Here is a 19641-nt window from a genome sequence, read left to right as displayed (position 1 = left end):
ATCATTGAAGCTGAAGTTGTTGCTGCAGGATCTATAGAAGGAGTCATAACTGGACATCAGTACAACAGAAGCATGCGTACCCACAAGTTAATGTGTGAGGCACTTCAAAGACTCCGCTGGCAGGCATACCTTGACATCCTTTCAGAAGACGACCGTGAATCTGCTATGAAGTTAGCTGCTGATCTGCAGACAGCCTTCCCTGGTGAAGACTTTGATGTTTTGGTAATGTCTGAGAACTTCTTCACAGTTATGAGAGGGTATGAAAATTTTATCAAAGACAACACCACCAACAAGACATTCCACTTTTGGAGCACATACATATCAATGGTTGAGGACCTTCTCCTCTTCATCAGAGGAACGCGAGAGGCAAATTGGAGTCTCCATCTGTCAAGCGTCCGTTCCATTTTGCCATGGTTCTTTTCTTATGACAGGATCAACTATGCCCGATACCTATCAACGTACTGGATGGAGATGAACAGTTTAGGGGACACTCATCCAAGCATAAACAACCAGCTCCAATCAGGAGATTTTGTTGCCCAGAGACAACAGACCTATGGCTTTGCTTATACTGCATGTGACCAAGTGATTGAGCAGACAGCAAACCGTGACTCCAAAACAAAAGGTGGACTAACTGGGTTTTCACTCAACAAAAGCGCAGTTCATAGATGGACACTCACACAACATGAGCGTGCAGCCATCACTATGGGGTGCAGAGACATGGCTGGACATAACACCACAACAAGGCAACGAGCGGAACTAGATGATGCACGAAGAGAATGTGACAAGAAGGATGTAAAGAATATCATGTCCACCATTCAGAACATGATTAATCCATTTGATCCTTCCATAGATAGAGAGGTCCTTTACCACATCACATCAGGTCATGTAGCATCAGAGCCCATTTTCACAGACCTGCATGAAGCAAAAGAGAGAGGTGAGAAAGCCTTCTTAGTTTTTTGTGAAAAGAGGCTACAAACTGATGAGGCAGGAATCTATGAGCCAATGAAAAAAATGAAGCTCAAGACCTTCAAAGACACTGCAACTAAAACTGTGACAAAAGCAAGAGGCAGAGAGATAGCCCTAAAAGCAGACTGTGATCTGTTCGCCAGACTAATTGTAATTGGAACCTCAAGAAAGATTGACATGAGTGAGATGCTTGTATATAGTTTAGGGCCCTTACCCGCATCACTGGCGCATTATGATGGTTCCCTCATGAAAACCGACAAAGCAAAGCTGATGCACTTTCTGGAAGCAGAGGTCAACCCACCGGCAACAGTGGACAACATTCCAGAGGGTTCAACTTGGGTGTGGGATGCTATGGCACTTGTGCAAGTCATGAAACCCCAAGCAACATTTGGGATGTTTGCAGACAGTGCTCTGAGGTTGATTATAAGTGTGGCTAAAGCAAGCAAGTCCAAGGTAGTGCATTTTGTACCAGACACCTACAAAACCATGAGCATCAAGAATGCAGAACGAGATCGACGTACTGTGAAGGGCTCTCAAGTCACCAAAATATATTCTGAAGAACAAAGGACACCAAAGCAATGGGCAAAGTTCTTGGCATGTGGTGAAAACAAAGAAAATCTTCTACAGTTTTTCTTTGAGAGATGGTGCAAATCCGGGAATGTTCTGATGGATGACCTCACTTTAATCGTTGGACATGGAGGAGAGTGCCATGCTCTAAGAAAAAGACAAAATACAGCTGAACTGCAAGTCTTACCAATGCCAGATCTGTTCACAGTACAGGAAGAGGCAGACACCCGACTTCTGCTACACTGTGCACATGCTGCTAATTACAGCAGACATATAGTCATCAGAAGTCCTGACACTGATGTGTTTGTTCTGGCCCTTGCTTTTCACAAAGAGGTTGGGGCTCATCTGTACTTTCACACTGGAAAAGGAGTCAACACTCGCACAGTTGAAGTTGAAAGGATCCATGACCAACTAGGAGAAGAAGTGTGTGATGCGCTGATTGGTCTACATTGCTTCTCTGGCTGTGACACAGTGAGTTCCCTGTATGGCATAGGAAAGGTGAAGACAGTCAAGACACTCCTGTCTAATCGAGAACACTGTGCTACATTCAGAAAATTGGGCACAGCTTTTACTGTACCACCAGAGCTCTACGAGGCAGTGGAAGCATTCACATGCAAGCTCTATGATCAGAAGGGTATAACAGATGTCAACAAGGCAAGGTGGCAAATGTTCAAATCAGGGAAATGTTTGGAGAGAAGTCTTCCTCCAAATAAGGACTCCCTTCACCTTCACATTCAACGAGCAAACTACCAGGCTGCTATACACAGGTACAGAACCTAGGAACAGAAAAAATAACTAATTAGTACTGTAAGAACAAGCGATACCAAGAATTCAAATGTTACTCAGGGATGGGCAAAAATACAGCAAAATGTATTTTGAAATAAGATACAAATTACTCAAGCTGTAAAGGTATAGCTATACATAAAAATACAAATTACAGCAACCATGACATGTATCAAAATAAACAGTATTTTGTATTTAAAAAAAAAAACTACAATATGTTTCCAAAACAACATTTGATCATAATTTACAGCTCTTCACTGCTTAAAAAGACGTTACAAATCTGCTTTGAGAAGCACTGTATCATAATGAGGATTATTTTAGCAAACTAGATGACTGTAGCCATGTCAAAAAACATACACAAATTTTTTGTAGTCCAATCAAAGAGAGCGACAAAAATCTTTAATGCCTGCATGGTTATGCTGCCCAAGCAGACACAAATTTGGTCAATTTCACATCCATTTGTTGTGGAGCAACTTTTGTTGCCTGGACTTGCCTGAATCAGAGAAAACCAATGAGAGATCCATCTTTCACTTGCCATGTGTCTTGAACAAGCATGTGCAAAGCGCTCAACACACCGTTCCAACTCCCTGTTTTGGGTAAATTATTTTCTACGTTTTTAAAATACTCAACACTGTACTGTTTTGATACACATTACATCATTTTACTGAGGCCCATCAAATACAAATGACAAAAATACTATTTTGTATTTCAAATACATATTTTACATACATGTATCAAATCTGTCCATGTCCACCTGACCTTATACTGGAATATATACCAAACTACTTTGTATTCCTCTGTTCTACAGGAGAAGTTTGCAAAGTCTGCCAGACATACCTCCCCCAATGCAGCATGGATGGAGGATCGAGGGGGAATTCTTTGCAGTTAATTGGATGACACTTCCACCAGCACCAAAAAGTGTCTTGGAGCTTGTGCATTGCCAGTGCAAAGCATTACAATGTGTGGGGGGAAACTGCACATGTAGAAAGCACCAGCTACCATGCACAGACATGTGTCTATGTACGAACTGCTCCAATGCTGTCTAAGGACGCAACATACAGCATTATGAGCGTGCAGCCACAGCGTGCAACTTTAAATAACATGACACTGATAAAGTTAATCTGGTTCAAGTTTCATTTTTGTCTGTTGTTAATTCACTAAATAGCCCTAGTTAGCCATTGATAAACTCAAGGGGTATTCAAAGTGTGAGGCGGGCCCCCTTAGGATCAATGGAAGTGAAACAATATTACATTACTTGTTGCATTAGTTATCAAAAGGAGATCACACAGAATAGACTACATGTGTGAGAGTTCAGAGATACAGTAGTTTTTGGGAACTGTTTCCCCCCCATCAGTCAGAAACTAATAAATGCCTTAGGACAGACCTATGTTTATAACTATTTGGTGTAGTAAGAAGTTATGTTCAGCAATATTAGGTTATTTTGGCTCAAATGTTGAGTGTCTATGGGATCAAAAATATAATTATGATCCCATAGGCATCCAGGAATTGAGCGAAACTTACCAAGTAAACTAAAGATGTGGTGGGGGTCACGCCGTTCTCCACGCTTTGGCTGAAGGCACGCTGTCTCAGACTTTGAAAACCCCTGATCTAACGTTTGCCTTACTGTAACGTTAGTCAACTATACAAAACAAATCCCCACCTGGACGTTGCCTCATGGAGATACCGTTAATACGCTGCCTACTTCACCCAAGTGTGGTGTTCCAAGAGCGTCTGCCTTCTGCCCTCCAGATGTAGATTCCACAGACTGTATATAAAGAGCTCCACTCTAATGTCGGCTCCACCGTCAGGAGAGGAAACGCATGCAAAATATACAAAATACAATGTGCGATTAGACAGGAAACAAGAGATAACGTAAGCTAACTATAACCGTGTGTGTTTTAGATCTCTCCCTGCCCCAACATAACTGATTCAAACAGTCAACTCATTATGAACTCCGGAAGCTGTTTAAATCATCTGTGTATGGAGCAGGGAGATGATAAATTAAGATTTTTTTCCATCGTTCAGCCCCTTCCGTGTAGACAGCTAGCAGCTAACGTTAGTCTACACGGAAGGGGCTGAACGATGGAAAAAAAATTAATTTATCATCTTCTGGACGAACCCCAACTTCAGCGTCATAATCAACATTTTAAGACAAATGCAAATATTCCCTTGCTAAACTCTTTACAACACACAGTACATAACTAGCTTGCGGTATCCACAGAAAAAAAGCTGATTCTACCATACTAACGTTAAGTTACTTCAGGTGCTAACGCTAGCCAACTTGCCTTAAATGCTACCACATTTAAAATCACAAATAGCTTAACATTACCCACGTGTGTAACGTTAGCAGCATTCGGTACTTTGCTTACATTAGTTGTTACCCATGCATTGATTCAGACTTTACAATGTTTTGGATAATGCTAGTGCTAATCAGTTACCTACCGTTTCCACGATGTGTGGTGTAGCCAAAAAACGGAGAAGTTACGTCCAACGGAGAACTCGCCACTGACTGATCGGCCGCCGCGCCCGCGAGTTCAGTTCACATCCGGGGCTTCGAGCACCGCTTCAAATAATGACATGATTGGCCAACTCAAGTTGACAAGGTAACAACACGAACTTTGATTGGTTCTTACTCCGGCTAACATTTTGTGGTTAGCTAGCGAGATTATATCTACGTTATATTTTTAATGTGCAACAATTGACGTTGGAAACAAGCAGTAATGTGCTCAACAACAATTTATATAGCCAGTTATAAAATATGAACCAGTTCCCTGGAGGAGATCTATCAAATCGAAAACTAAAGGAGAAAAACAGACTTGGCCCACGGCCTATGTGGCGCAAGTCAACTTGCGTAGTATGCGGTCGTATGCCGGAAGCTAGTACATACACATACATATCGTGTGAGTGCTGGGAATTTTGTCATCCGTACATGCAGACCGCTGCACTGAGGCAGGGTGCTATTTATTTTGTGCAAGTGCTTTTTTATTCACAGAAGGCCTCGACTCTGGTGAGGAGCTGCTTTGATACTGGTCTGTCACTGTGTGTTAGAAGCGTGCAGATCTTAAAGGGACAGCAGCCTATCGTAAACATGGATAGTTAAAAGGGATAGTTCACCCAAAAATGAAATTCTGTCATTATTTACTCACTCTCCATGTATCTTCTGCTGAACACAAAATAGTATATTTTGAAAAATGTTAGTAACCAAACAGTTGATGGACCCCATTGACTTCCATAGGAGGAAAAATAATACTATGGAAATCAATGGGGTCCATCAACTGTTACAGACATTCTTTAATATCTCCCTTTGTGTTCAGCAGAAGAAAGGAAATGATAAATGGAGAATGAGTAAATAATGACAGAATTTTCATTGGTGAACTACCCCTTTAATGTTAATACATTTATTATTGTTATCTTGTTACAGGTCCATCTGATCTGTTCACTTTATGTCTTATTTTAAAATATCCAAAAATCACTTGCACAGTGTGAGATATTTCCTGCAGTTGTGTTCTTACAATATCCCAAAAGTTCCAAAAGATTTTTAATTTCAGAGAAATTCCAGTTTTAAATATTGGCTCGTCCCTGTTCACTTGACGCCTGTCAATGACGTAATATTCACGTTATCCCTGGTTTCCACTCGTTCTGCCATAGTAGCCATGGCGACAGACGTGGACAACTGCGTTACGTCTAGTGGCGCGCTCACGCTGTTGTTGTTTCGTTTAAATATTATGGACCATGGCAAGCAGACTTTGGGACAAAAGGAGAACTAAAACGAAGATCAATAATTTATAAAACGGTGTGGCGTTTTCGAGATGGCGAGAGCTAGTGTCCGCGGCTAACTTAGACTTGACAGAGACGCCGCTCTTTATTAGACAGGTGAGCAAATGTACATAAAACTAATCAATGTTATGTTATGTTATTCTAATGTTGATCGAGCTCACTGCTAGCCTGGTCCTACCAGACTCTCATACATGTCATTTGTACAGGCCACTCTCCATTGACAAGCATTAACTTCCTTGAAGGCAGGTTCTCTGTTGAAGTTTAAAACTATTGGATCTGCGCAGTGCCTGCCATAACCAATCGCTAACGTTTGGTCGTGACGTAACCCTACAACTCAAACTAGCGCATGACCTCAACATCATCGTTCTCAGCCACTCCCTCTATTTGCTGATTGGACCGCCAAAAATTTGGCCGGAGAAAACCTAAGAATATACCGCAAACCCAGACGGAGTACTGAAAGAAAATTAAAATTGAGCGGCAGTACGTAGGAGGGTGGAGCCAGTCTAGCTTACTGCTAGTCTCATACAGACATACATACATAGAATAACATTATAACTTTCAACACACTCAAATGCAGTTTAATGTGATAGTGTAGACCAAGTGAAACAGCGCTGCGTTACCTCACAAGTTTCATTCGTCTAATAAACTGACCTGTGAGTAGTAATTCAGCACTTGTGGGTAAGTTAGTTTGGTAGAATGAAATGTCCTTATTCCTTTATATCCGCGTGACTCGCGTGTGGCGCTGATATCTGTATCTCATTAGCAATCATCAACCTATGCCTTTGTTACTGTAAGAGGTTAGTGACCCCTAGCGGTGAAAAAAATTACATATTGTAGATTTAAAGGGGTGGTAAAGTACGATTTCACTTTTCTAACTTTAGTAGTGTGTAATGTTGCTGTTTGAGCATAAACAACATCTGCAAAGTTACAACGCTCAAAGTTCAAAGCAAAGGAAGATATTTGCTTTTAAAGAAAAGGACTGGCTGGTAGGGACTACACGACATTCCTCCCGGGTTATTGACATCACCAACCCTAAAATGTACATAAACCCCGCCCCCGGAAACACACAGTCCATGTTGAGAAGAGGAAAAGTTTTTGTATAAGAGTACATTTGTGAGTCAGCTCAAACTTTAGCATCCATCTTTTCACATGCAATAGAAAGTCACTCTGTGTGCATCTCACAACATTTCCTATACGAGTGATTTATAGATTACCATGACAGAATATCCTAATTGAAGATAGTTAACACCACATCAGCAACATAAATTCATCAACTAATCATTCAGAGACGTCCTGTTGCATTCTACATGTTGTCACTTCTTATTGAGTCTCTCTATCTTTGTCTGACTCCGTTTTAACATTAAAGGCAGAACAGTTTCTATCATTTTAGTGTGTCTGCATGAGGTAATCACCTGCTAACACACACACAGGAGCTCTTGAAACCCCGCCCTCTGCAGCAGCTCATTTGCATGTAAAGGGCCAGGCACAAAACAGTGCGTTTTTGCAAACCCTCAAAAAGTGACAACTTTAACATGCTATATAAAAATATCTGTGGGGTATTTTACGCTAAAACTTCACACACACACACACACTCTGTGGACATCAGAGACTTATTTTACATCTTGTGAAAATGGCATTTTACCACCCCTTTAAGTATTTAATTTAATTTTGTCGTTGTGTAATTAAATAAAAAAAATAATAATAAAAGAAGATACTGTTTATCTAAAGTTAGCTTGGGTTTGCTACTGTTACAATTTTAAACCGTAGAAAGGTAAAAACATGCCAGACACACATTAAAATTGTAAAAGTTATACACTATAAATACACTAATTAAAAGTATATTTCTACTTCAGTAGTACTTCAGTGCACTTGAAAAGGTATACTAAATACCACTAATACTTAAATTGATTTGTAGTGCATTGAAATAAAGTATACTACCGCAAAAATACAGAGGAGTTTTATTACTGTATTTATTAAAAGTGTGCTTTGAATGCTTTAAAAAAAATTCAATCTAGACTTTTATATAGTAATCCTAAATTTAAATTAAATTGACTTATTAAATATATTACTAATGTATACTACTAGTTATAAGTACATTTTACCAAATGTGGTGCTTAAGTACACTAATATAAATGCCCTGATTAGCACTAACACTTAAATTGATTGTAAGTGTAGTCAAAGTAAACCAAAAATACATTTGTATATATTTGTATAACTGTGCTGCATAGTTTTATCTTCAAATTGTATTGTTTTAGGGCACTTGGCACTTGTGTGCTTTTGTTCCCCCCTCCCCAATAAGGTCTATTTGGACTTGTGTGGTGTGTGTGAAGGGATTGTAATTTTATGTCACAAATTTTTTTTTTAACAAACTTTCTTCAAAATATCTTCCTTTGTTTTTAACAGAACAACGAAATGTAATTTGTACAGGTTTGGAACAACTTGAGTAAATTATAACTCTCGTGGCAACAAACTCAAGCTCCTCCGACATTTCTATGCAATACATACATATGTATAGTATTTTGTATCAACTTGGTGAGCTTGTTTTACATTTGTTCTCGGTATGATGATCTATATAGCATATTGACTAAACTGCAGTGATTTGCAAGAGAAAAAGCGTCAGTGCTGCAGAATGACCCGCAGGGGTCAGTAATGAACCGAGTCACTAAAAGATCCGAACAACACAGAAGAAACGAGTCGCCCTGATGGAGACTGTCGTTGGTCACATAATAAAATGTTGATATTCATCGATTTCTGGAGCGGTTTCTCATCTCCAGAAGCCCTTTGAGCTGAATATATCCGTGTGAGGCGCATCGGTGCTTTGAGTTTTCGAGCCCGTGAAAATGTCTGTTGTTTTTGTTCCCAAACGGCAGCGCGGAAAAGCGCAAATCAACCAGGAGACAATTCAAAGAGTGAGTAAACATTTGAACTCAGTGCTTAATTCGTACACACACACACAGTTCGGTTATTTATGGGAGAAACGACCGCTTTAGTTTCTATAAACGACCTCAGCCATATATGTTTTCAGGACTCACGGAAGTGACGGAACCGTACTGACAACTAACGTCAGTTACGTCATTTATGTGGGTCTCGTATGTGTTGTTGTGTGTTTTTGGTAACTTACTGAGATGCAGATATTAGATAAATTCAATATAAAGATTGTTGATCTAGTCAGTTTCTTTCATTCATCGGAGCTGCTCTCGTCAGTTGTCCGTTGTGCGCGTTCACGCAAGTTTAAAAACATGTTCGTTAAGAAATTTTAAACGATGAATTCGCGCCACTTCTGTTTGCTGCAGTGTGAACGCGACAGTCGCACCTGTTATTAAATAAGTGTGAACGCTGCCGATTTAACATTTACGGATCAAAATTCCAAAGCGAGTAAACTCAATAGGTTTCAAAATATGGTATTGAAATCCCTAGTTTTGATTTTTTTCTCTAAAAAACTGCAATTAAATTAACAAGTTAAGTTAGACAAGGACATTTTACTGTTGAGAAAAAACACTGCATTTAAAATAGGAAAAGGGAAAATACAAACAGGTAAACAAAAGTCTTAATCAGTAAGACAGATAATATAATATATGTGTTATTTTAAATTGAGTTTAAGAGATTTTATATTATGGGAAAATTAACATGAAAGAATCTAGAAAGTAAGCTGGGGTGGGGTGGGGTGGTTTGGTTATGTCTTTTTCTTTTCTTGTTTTCTGTTATTTTGTTTAAAATCTAAATTGTAAAAGTTGTCAATTCTATGCAACTCGATTCAGTTTACAATAAAAATATGTTGCAAAAAAAAAAATAATAATAAATTGCATTAATATAATGTGTTACATATTACAATACATTGAATAATACATTAGAAATTGCAGCTTTTATATATTTACACTGTAAAATGTAATTAGCTGAGTGTACTTAGAAAACAATTGCCTTACATTTTCAGTAAATTTGCAACATCCAGCATATCATCAGTGTTTCTTAGTCTCCTGCTGGGCTGGGGCGCAGGCTCTGCTCTTCGGCGCGGCGGTGGCCCACAGAGCTCAGACTCTACGTAATTAGCGGAGGTCTGGATGTTGATGATTTATTGAAAATAATATACTCTTCAGCACAACGGTGACCCACAAAACTCAGACTCTACGTAATTAACAGAGGTCTAGATGTTGATGATTTATTGAAAATAATAAAATTTTACGGTCACCATTATGGTGATCGGTGTTTTCTTTAGTTGGGCTCTTGACTCTTGAGCTTTAGTTTTTCTCTGGCTGCTGTAACTGTGTTTATACGACACAGGCATTATGGCTCAAAAAGCCAAGCGAAAATCTGGGGACAATCGGTTGTGTGTTTATTGATGATATCATAATTATTGTTAATTATCCTGAGCCTAGATCTCATCCCAAGATTTATCATTGATCAAAATTGTGTTAGATCATAAAATGCGCTTAAAATATTGTATTATAAACACTGTGAAACTATAACAAGGTTTTAGAGCTGTTGCCCAAACACTGAAATTATATTGTGTTCGGTGGGTTATCGGCATCTAGACCTCTGTTGATTCACAATAATAACTTCTGTAAATGTCTGACAGAAATAAAGTCAAACTGTTAGTAATAAGTGAAGCTGGTAATGCTGTTTTCTGCTGAGATCTTGAGAGATCTGTTAGTGTTTAATGTTCTGCTGGGATTTAAAGGGTTTCTGTTGTCTGGGTTTGTGGGTCATCGTTGTGCTGGGGGGTGGAGCCTGTGCTTCAGTCCAGAAGATGATGCTTTATTTAAAATGCAGTAATCTATTGCAGTGATCTCTGTTATTTTTATTTTATTAAGATAAGTTTCAGTTTAACAAATACAAATAAATGCTCAGTCTATCAAAAAAAAAAAAAAAAAAAAAAAAAAAAAGAATCTAGAAAGTGTTGATAAGACATTTGTTCTTGTGAATAAAATGAAATTTGCAATGAAAATTTCAGAAAAATAAAGAAATATCTTTAAGTGAAAAGTTTAAATCACATATTATATATAAAAAAGAGATAGGTACAACCTGAAATCTACTCCTTATGAGCTCAGAGGAACACTTATGTTCAGCAAACCACAAATCAGAACCAATGTCAAACAGATGTCTGTCTGTTCAGGGGGTTAAACTGGAATAGTCTCGATGATGAACTGAAAACATGTAAATCCATTAGTAGTTTCAAGAAATTATTTTTTTTTAAAAAGATTACATTATACAAAACAGAATGAATTTAGCTTCTTTTTCTTTTAGTCATTGTACGCAAGATGACTTGGTGTTGTGTGTAAAATAAATTATATGCAAAAAGGATCGGCGCAATAAGCATAAGCTTCAGCCGACACCTTTTCGGTCGATCAACTTTTTTTCCTTTTTAAATATTGTTTACATTGTAATTTATTGTTTGTTTCTATGTTTGCTCGTAAATTGTTTTTCTTTCTTTTTCCTTTTGAAGTTGACTGAAAATAAACTTTAAAAGGCACACTGTGAAGGAATTGTGTTTTTGTCAAACAGCGACCCCTAGAGTCGCTATGGAATACTTGCACTGAAGTGGTTTGAGCGATCGGATTCAAATCCGTCTTGAATGCGTTTCGGAGGGCATTTAGGCTACACCTGGTCTTTTCACGATCGGATAGCTATCCCATCTGAGAAAACGCATGAAGTGGCCAGGTGTAAACAGCCCCATGACAAAAACATACGCACGAAAGCCGAAAACAAACGCTGGTTGGCCTCTCACGTCCAAATTTGACCAAGTGGTGGGGGAAGTGACGTATGCCGTAAAGCAGTCGAATTTTGTAGTTCTTTTTGAGCTTGGGTTACTACCCGAACCCCGAAGTTACATAGTGCCAGTAAAAGCGATACAGACCCCGTCAGGCTATGGCAGACGTGTCATTCAACATACTGTAAGTCGATGTACCATCACAAGGGTCTTGGAAATATATTATGAAGGTTGAAAAGTTTCACAGTGTGCCTTTAACTTTAACTTTAAAGGGTTTGTTCAACTCAAAAATGAAAATTATCCCATAATTTACTCACCCTCTCAAGCCATCCTAGGTGTATATGACTTTCTTCTTTCAATCGAACACAATCAGAGTTATATTTAAAAATATCCTGACTTTCCAAGCTTTATAATGGGAGTGAATGGTACCTGAGATTTTGAAGCCCAAAAAAGCACATCTATCCATCATAAAAGTAATCCATTCGAGGGGTTAATAAAGGCCTTCTGAAGCAAAGCCATGCGTTTTTATAAGAAAAATATCCATATTTATAACTTTATAATGAACTATAATCACTGGCTTCCGGTAACGTCCATATGCGAGTCTAGTTCCAGTGGTAGAGTGACCTCTGACCCGACGAATGATGTTGGATTTAGGAGTAGCATAAGCCAGTAATTCATGATCAGTGTTTTGCTTTACTTCATCTGCGCTTCCGTGTTCGTCAATAGGTCAGAAGTTCAGAAAGATGCTTTGAAATGGTCATGAACTAAATTACCTTTCTGGTGCAGACCTATAAGTGTATATATAAAGTTTATAAGTGTTTCCTGAAGTTAATCTACTAACTGATTGCCACTGTTTTGCAGCTGCTGGATGAGAACGATCAACTGGTGAGATGCATCACAGAGTATCTGCAGAAGGGCCGAGCCACCGAGTGTGTTCAGTACGTGTGTTTCACGCGTCTGTTCTCTTCATATGCTTAAGTGCTTTTAATGAAGTATAGACTTCATCTCCTTCACAGATACCAGCAGATTTTGCACCGGAACATCGTGTATTTGGGAACCATAGCTGATGCCGGCGCAGAGATCGTGCCGGAGGAGACGCAGACTTCTGCAAACGACTCAGTCAGTTAGATGTTCAGGTTACAGGAATATTGTAGACGCTAGGGGTGGGAATCTTTAGTCACCTCACGATTCGATCCGATTCCGATTCTGGGAGTCACGATCCGATTCCAGAACGATTCTTTATCTTTACCCCATCCCCCCATCCCCCCATCCCATTAATTCATTAGTTTACATAAGTAAGGCCATCCTTAAAAATATTTTGGTTTGCAGTAACAGCAAAAAAAAAATAAAAAAGGGTCGGTAGGTAGGTCTATATTTTTATATATATAAAAAAAATTATATAAAAAAGTATATATTTTTTTATTTAAAAAAAAAAAATCGGGGTCGGAGGGGGAGGGGAGAGAGTGAACAAACATTTTTCACCTATGTCTAGGGGCTGTTTACACCAGGCCACTTCATGCGTTTTCTCAGATCGGATTGCAATCTGATTTATCAAAACGATTCCATTTACACCTGGTTACATAGGCTAAATGTGTTTTGTTTTTTTGTTTTTTTTTGCGGATATAAATCCGATCTTCAATTCCCTCTATATGCAGATTTAATGGAGTGCACGTCACCGAAAGCAACAGTTATGAGATACATTATTTTATTGATCATCAGCTAAAATTTCTGAATCAAAGCCCGCAATAAGAGAAAGCGGAAACAGCCCTGGTAAGATCATTTCGTTTCTTTGCATTTAATGAAGATGATTGTGTGTTAAGCGTCAGCGACTTACTTTCACTTTGATTTGCGATAGCACGTTGATGCTCAGCTTCATCTGCGGCGATGCGTGTTGCAGTAGCGTCGTCACTGACTAAAACATGACATCCTATATTATAACACGCTCTCGCATGTTTATTTTTTAATAAACCATATTCAACAACATATAAAAATTAAATAATCTTTAGAGTAAAGCCGCAGCCATCATTACCAAGCGCGAACCATTGACAGTGAATGAAACGAAGCGAACTTAGCCTACAGGCCGTATGTGATGCGTAAACCAATGGTGTAAACATAATCATAGATGACGCGCCACGGGTTTTTATTTAAAAGAAAGAACGTAGCGTTTGTATGTAGGTCTAGGCAATTTATATTCACAATACTTAATGTAGTAGTCATAGCTGCCTCGTTAGTTTTGGTACAACCCTAGTACAAATGAATGGTAATCACCTAATTAGATACAGGTGCGCTATAGGTGCGTGAGTGTGTATAAGGAAGCTATTGCGTTGTGGGAGTGTGTTGACTGCTGCAAACTTGGACGCTGTTCTTTCGAGTTGTTCCCTTATGGGGATCTTCGAGCTGAGCCACGCAGTATTTGGGTATGTTACCATGAAGAAATAAATATTTAATGTGGGGCGAGCTGTTGGCTATATGCATTCTGTTGTTTTTAGTATGCATCCTGGGCTTTTTATCTATCGTGGTCTGACGTTGGAAGGGCTGTTTTGTTAATAATCAGGTGGGTAAATGATTTGATTTAATGGGTGGATATCCGCGAAAGGATTTGTTTATATCGTGTTCCCCTCTGTTGTAGCTAAAGAGGCCAAGAGCCGGTAATATGTCCGTGTGATGACAGCTGATTGGGACTGTGACCGGGCTTCCCCTTCCTTCCTGTTTGGTCTTTGCCTTCGTTGTCTTGAATAGACTACTGTCGCTGCGCGTTGCCGCGACGTTCCGTCTTGCCTCAACTCAACTGCGCCTGTTTGACCAGCCCACATCAAGTGAACTTGACATCGGGAGATTGTGAGACCCGAGTATTAATCCGTGTGGCCGTTTGGCCACCTCCGTACTGTTTCAACTGGAAGATTGTGTTCGTGGGGTTTGTATGGTTGTGTGGATGAATTCAAAGTTGATGTGTGCGAGCGTGTATATGTACGAGTGTGCAAGCGTGAGAAATAAGTATTAATGGTTGTGAGTTTGCGTGATCTTAAATGCATCGTGTGTGTATTGTTAATGGACAAGGTGTAATGTGATTTGCCTCTGTTATTTTGTTGCTTTTGTATTTTTCTTTTTCCTTTGTTTATTGATTTGATTTATGATCATTTGATTGTATTTTTCTTTTTCCCTTGTTTGATTTGTGACAATTTGATATTGATTTTGTTAACTTTGTTGGATCGGCTGAGAAGGAGTGCTGACCACTCTAGGTCCAAGTTAATGGGTACCCTTGTTCACTGAGTGATTTGAGTCTTTTGAATTTCCTGTCACTTAAATGCACGTGTGCTTGTGGTGAAGTGAGTACATTACTGTACGTTTGAAGTGCTTGTAGTGAAATGGAATTGGGTAGGTTTGTTATTTCTCCTTGCCATCCGACGTGTTATCTTTGATTTTTGTTACTTTTCTTTAGTTCTGATTCTGAAGCCACCATAACCCCTGGGGTATTGATGTGTGTGCGTGTGTGTGTGTGTGTGTGTATGTGTCGAGATTTTAGTCTAGTTATTATAATAAAGTTGTTATTTTTATATATTCACGTCTCTGCTGTGTCTTTGTGGGAACGAACCTGTGTGTCCTTATTGGACCATTATTTCCCTGGGTGAAATTCCCAGGGTGGCGTAGTCGGTGTTGTAATTATAATTGAGTCCAGAATAACGAAATTCACCTCTTCGGTGCTACATTAATAACTAGGATTATTTTATTGCATTTGTATTAGTTGTTTGAAGAGTTAAAAAAAATCGGTCGGTCTTAACACAAGTTTACAACCGGCAAGTCGGTCGGACTAAAAGGGAAAAAAAAATAAATAATTGGGTCGGTACTAAATTGACAGGGTCGGTCGGGTTACGGCAAACAAGAATATTTTTAAGGATGGCCTAATTAAGTACTTTTTTTTAATAATTACAAATTAAAAAAAATAATTAAAACAGTTGTATGTTAAGAATTTTAAACTATTATATCTTCAAAACATACAAGCGAGTAGCAAATAATAAAGAGGAGCATAGAAACATATAACAAACAAAGAGTGCTTTCAGTAGCCTATTTAAGATTATGTAAGTGTTTCATCAAGAATTGTGAGTGATTTTTCTTCATCTTTACTGTTGCTTTTTACTATGACATCATAGACTGCGGGAGATCTATTAAGCTGCATTCACACACGGATCTCTTTTGAAATATAATAAGTAATGTGGTTTGTCCTGTCCGTTTAATCCCTTAAGACATAACTGGCTGTGTTTACGTTAATTTTGCACAAGTAGGGCCTATATTAAACCACTTACACGGATTCGCACAGCCGCATGCGCGAGCAGTCTACACAAACAAAGCGCGCGTCAGCATTTGAAATTGAAAGCAGCCTTCTGTTAGTGAGGTTCAAATTTTAAATATATAAGTCCACTGCATTCCAAACCACATAAATGATGACTTCGTAGAGCATTTGTAAGGAAAAAACCGAAAGGCGAGACATCACGCTTCAAGTGTAACGTAACATCAAACAAAGCGCGTGTCTCTCACAGCGCATCCTGTGCAATGAAGCCTGTGAACTCGATTCAACCTTTCCGAACTTTATGAAAGATTATTTTACGGAAAGTTCGAGTAGTGTAGGCCTATGTGTGTGAGGAATTGGAAGCAAGCAGATTACGGGTGTTTCTAAAGCAAACTCAGCATCATCGCAGATCTGGTTAAAAACTAAGCTCAGAATCGATTCTGATATTCTCAGAATCGATCCAGAATCGTTGGAGAGAGAATCGCGATGCATCGATGGATCGATTTTTTTTCCCACCACTAGTAGACGCGTTATAATAAATGTATCATTAACTATTGTATTGCTCAACAGCTCAGTTGTTTATGAACATTCGAATATGAGTGAATACAAGTGATGTATGTGCCAAATTTAGGTACCAAACGTTATTGCGAAAATGTTTTCCCACCTGTTTGTTTGGTTATTTATATATTGTTTTTTTATCATAATCCTTAAAACAGAATCCCATTGGCCGAAAAGAATCCCAGATGTCTTTGCTGGGAAACACTGTATTTATGTACATGATTTCGTAATATTTATACTTTAATACTATGTATAATGAATATATGAAATGCCATAAATAAAACACCATGTTTAAATCCATTCTGTACAAAATGCAAATCAGACTCCTTTTGAATCCACATGTCATTGAAGTACTTCTGGTGGTGTTGTATTGGCCTTCTGACTTTTAACTGCAATAAAGAAAATTGAGAACATGAATTAAAGCTACACTGTGTAGGATTTACTCCCATCTAGCGGTGAAATTGTTTATGACTACCAACTAAATATTACCAGAGAATGTCTAATAAGGGGAGAACTTCCACTCTCAGTAAACTTCCGGCTTCTGAACTGGTTGCAGTTCCACTCTGGCTCCACATGAGGGCGCTCACAGGACGAGTGCAGGATGAATGGAGGTCTATGGAGCTATACCCCTCAAAATCCACTTTTCTCAGGATTTAATTTTTTGTCTAGTAATTTGAATATTGTATTCGAAAGGAGATGCAAAGAAATTACACACTCCTGCTGGGTGTTAGATTTTTTAGAGTCACTTATTTGCTTTAAAAAGTCTTTTAAAGTGTCAATGACGTCATATGCATCGTACGACCAGAGATACTGTTTTACGGCAATCCTTCAGTCACTTTGGTGCTTTCACGCTCTGCACTTTCTTTTCTCTCGAGGCATCGACAACACAGCTGACACAGGTAAACACACGTGCTATAAGAGTTTTTGTTTTGTTTGTTTCTGGTCCCGCTTCGGATGCCACGATGCCATCAAGCGGTATCTCTGGTCGTAATCAGTCCTTCACTGACCAATCAGCGTTCATTAGCAGAATGTTAGCGTGTTATGGGCAACAACTCAACCTGTAAGAAATCGAAAGGACATAAGTACTCGTTCATTCAACTTTCGACCTATACCCATGTTGAACTTGCAAAACCTACAATCGAGGGCGATCGCCCCCAGTGGAATTCTGGTGGAACTACAACCAAAATTCAGTACAATAGGAGTGGCCAGGCTCTCCGTAGACGGGCTCTGATATTACTTTCCAGCCCCTCCCATTCCGAGGGCGTTTTAACTCCTACGGTGGCCGTATTATTTCAATTCTGCCGGCAGTCGCGAGTAATCTCCCCCTCACACTCATCACGGTGTCACTGAGTGTTAAAACACGAAAGGCAAAGCTTGAATTTCCAGGTATGTCCCTCTTTGGCTAATGTATTTTCAAGATGGAGGCACAACATGGCTTCCGCCATTCGAGCGACTCGCTCATATGTATTCTAAATGGCAGATTCTACACTTACGAGAATACTTAATTTGGTACAAGTAATTACACATTAATGAGCACATATACTTTTAAAAAGAACAAAGTGTTTTTTTGCTAAGAATCAACTTTAAAAATTACACAGTGTAGCTTTAACAAACGTTACGGAGATACGAAATGTGAAAGCTCAGTTTGCATGCAAAATGAGTCAAAGACGAAATAAAAGCAGATGTTATGTTATATATTTATTTTTTGCATTGCTGGTACACTTGGAAATAATCAGTTGCCAGCTCTAGTGAACAATAAGCAACATAAGCCAAGCAGTCGCCCATCATATCTTCTGTCAGGGCAACATCATTTCTTTCTTTTTTTTCTCTTTTTTTTAAAACTCCTTTTAATTTTTTTTGAAGCCACTAGTAAACCATTTTGACACAGCTGAGAAATGTTGAGCCTTACAGTCCAAGGTCATTGAAGATGTTTTATCTTTTTAAAAAAAAAAAGAAGAAGAAGAAAAAAGCCGAAACAGTTCGGGAGAAAAACACGGACGAAGCAACGAACCTACATTTTTGATTGTGCAAAGCACAGAACTATAAAAAGATATATTTATATACAGCAAACGATTCTCTGTAAACATGGTAAGTAGTTAGTTTTCAGAAAACATGGTCATATCATAAATACAGGCAACATTGGCATCGGCAAACGTCACGAAATGAACATTCTTGGCTTTTAAGATGCAGCCCGAAACCACAGAAACCAACGGAATCTGGGCTCAAAAATAACCCAAAAAAATAAATCCATCCCAATCCGACCAGAACCATTTATTAGTGTTTATAATGGCGTATTTGGTAACCTAGAAAGAAGGTACAGTTAAACTCTGTAGGAAAGGAAAAAAAAATGTGCTTCACATCTTGGGAAAAGAACGTTTTACTTATATTTATTATTAAGCCTATATTATGCTAACTTAGAGTAGCCTAATGGTAGGCTATAATGTGTAAGAAAATTAATACTGTCAATATTTGTACAAGAAATATATTGTATTTGAAAGGAATAAAATGTTATATTTATGAGAAATGTTAGTGTCGTTCTGAAGAAAGCCAATGGGAAAACAAACGCGATGAAGAAGGGATGAAGACCATACAGAAGGGTTTGTGTTTTTCATAAAAGGATTTTTTTCTTCTCTCTCTCTTTCTAGACATACAGTAACTACCACTACGCTCCCAAACAACGTTTCTTTTTTAAGTTCAAGCACCATTTCCCCCCTCTAAACAATACTTTGGTTAGAGAAAATATCTGCAATTGCTATTCAAAACAACATGGCACAAAGTTACTTACTGCTAACATCCTTTTTTCCTCTTCTTTTTAAATCTGTCAGACGTTGAAAAAGTAGTGTATTTCTTTCAAATTACACCTCTGCTATGATTATTATATTTCTGCCGAGCCTGCTCAAAGCCTCTTCATAAAAAGTAAATTATTTATAGTTATTTATAGTTATTTTTTGTGTCTTTTTTTTCCGAGTCATTTACAAGCTATGGAACAGTAGCTGAGAGC

General features: G+C 38.6%; 2 protein-coding genes across 2 annotated transcripts in view; one reads left to right on the top strand and one right to left on the bottom strand.

The window, feature by feature from the left end:
* Window positions 1–19641, bottom strand: part of LOC311089879 (uncharacterized protein) — an 832216-nt gene that overhangs the window by 198434 nt on the left and 614141 nt on the right. The gene's annotated exons all lie outside the window — the stretch shown is intronic.
* On the top strand, window positions 8752–16958 carry LOC311089891 (SS18-like protein 2). The gene is made up of 4 exons (XM_084124926.1): window positions 8752–9002; window positions 12659–12735; window positions 12814–12955; window positions 16612–16958. The coding sequence occupies exons 1-3, from the start codon at window positions 8934–8936 to the stop codon at window positions 12923–12925; spliced, it is 258 nt and encodes an 85-aa protein (XP_083981052.1). The 5' UTR covers window positions 8752–8933; the 3' UTR covers window positions 12926–12955; window positions 16612–16958.

The sequence above is a fragment of the Abramis brama genome (assembly GCF_963993115.1).
Source record: "Abramis brama genome assembly, chromosome: 9".
NCBI classification, from domain to species: domain Eukaryota; kingdom Metazoa; phylum Chordata; class Actinopteri; order Cypriniformes; family Leuciscidae; genus Abramis; species Abramis brama.
Note: the sequence above shows the minus strand (reverse complement) of the source record. Positions and strands in the feature narration are given on the sequence as shown.

Bases quoted from the DNA above. Each gene is read 5' to 3' on its own strand.
- LOC311089891 (XM_084124926.1), top strand. From the start codon at position 8,934: ATGTCTGTTGTTTTTGTTCCCAAACGGCAGCGCGGAAAAGCGCAAATC. The intron at 9,003-12,658 runs GTGAGTAAACAT...ACTGTTTTGCAG, and splicing joins ACCAGGAGACAATTCAAAGA to CTGCTGGATGAGAACGATCA. The intron at 12,736-12,813 runs GTACGTGTGTTT...TCTCCTTCACAG, and splicing joins CGAGCCACCGAGTGTGTTCA to ATACCAGCAGATTTTGCACC.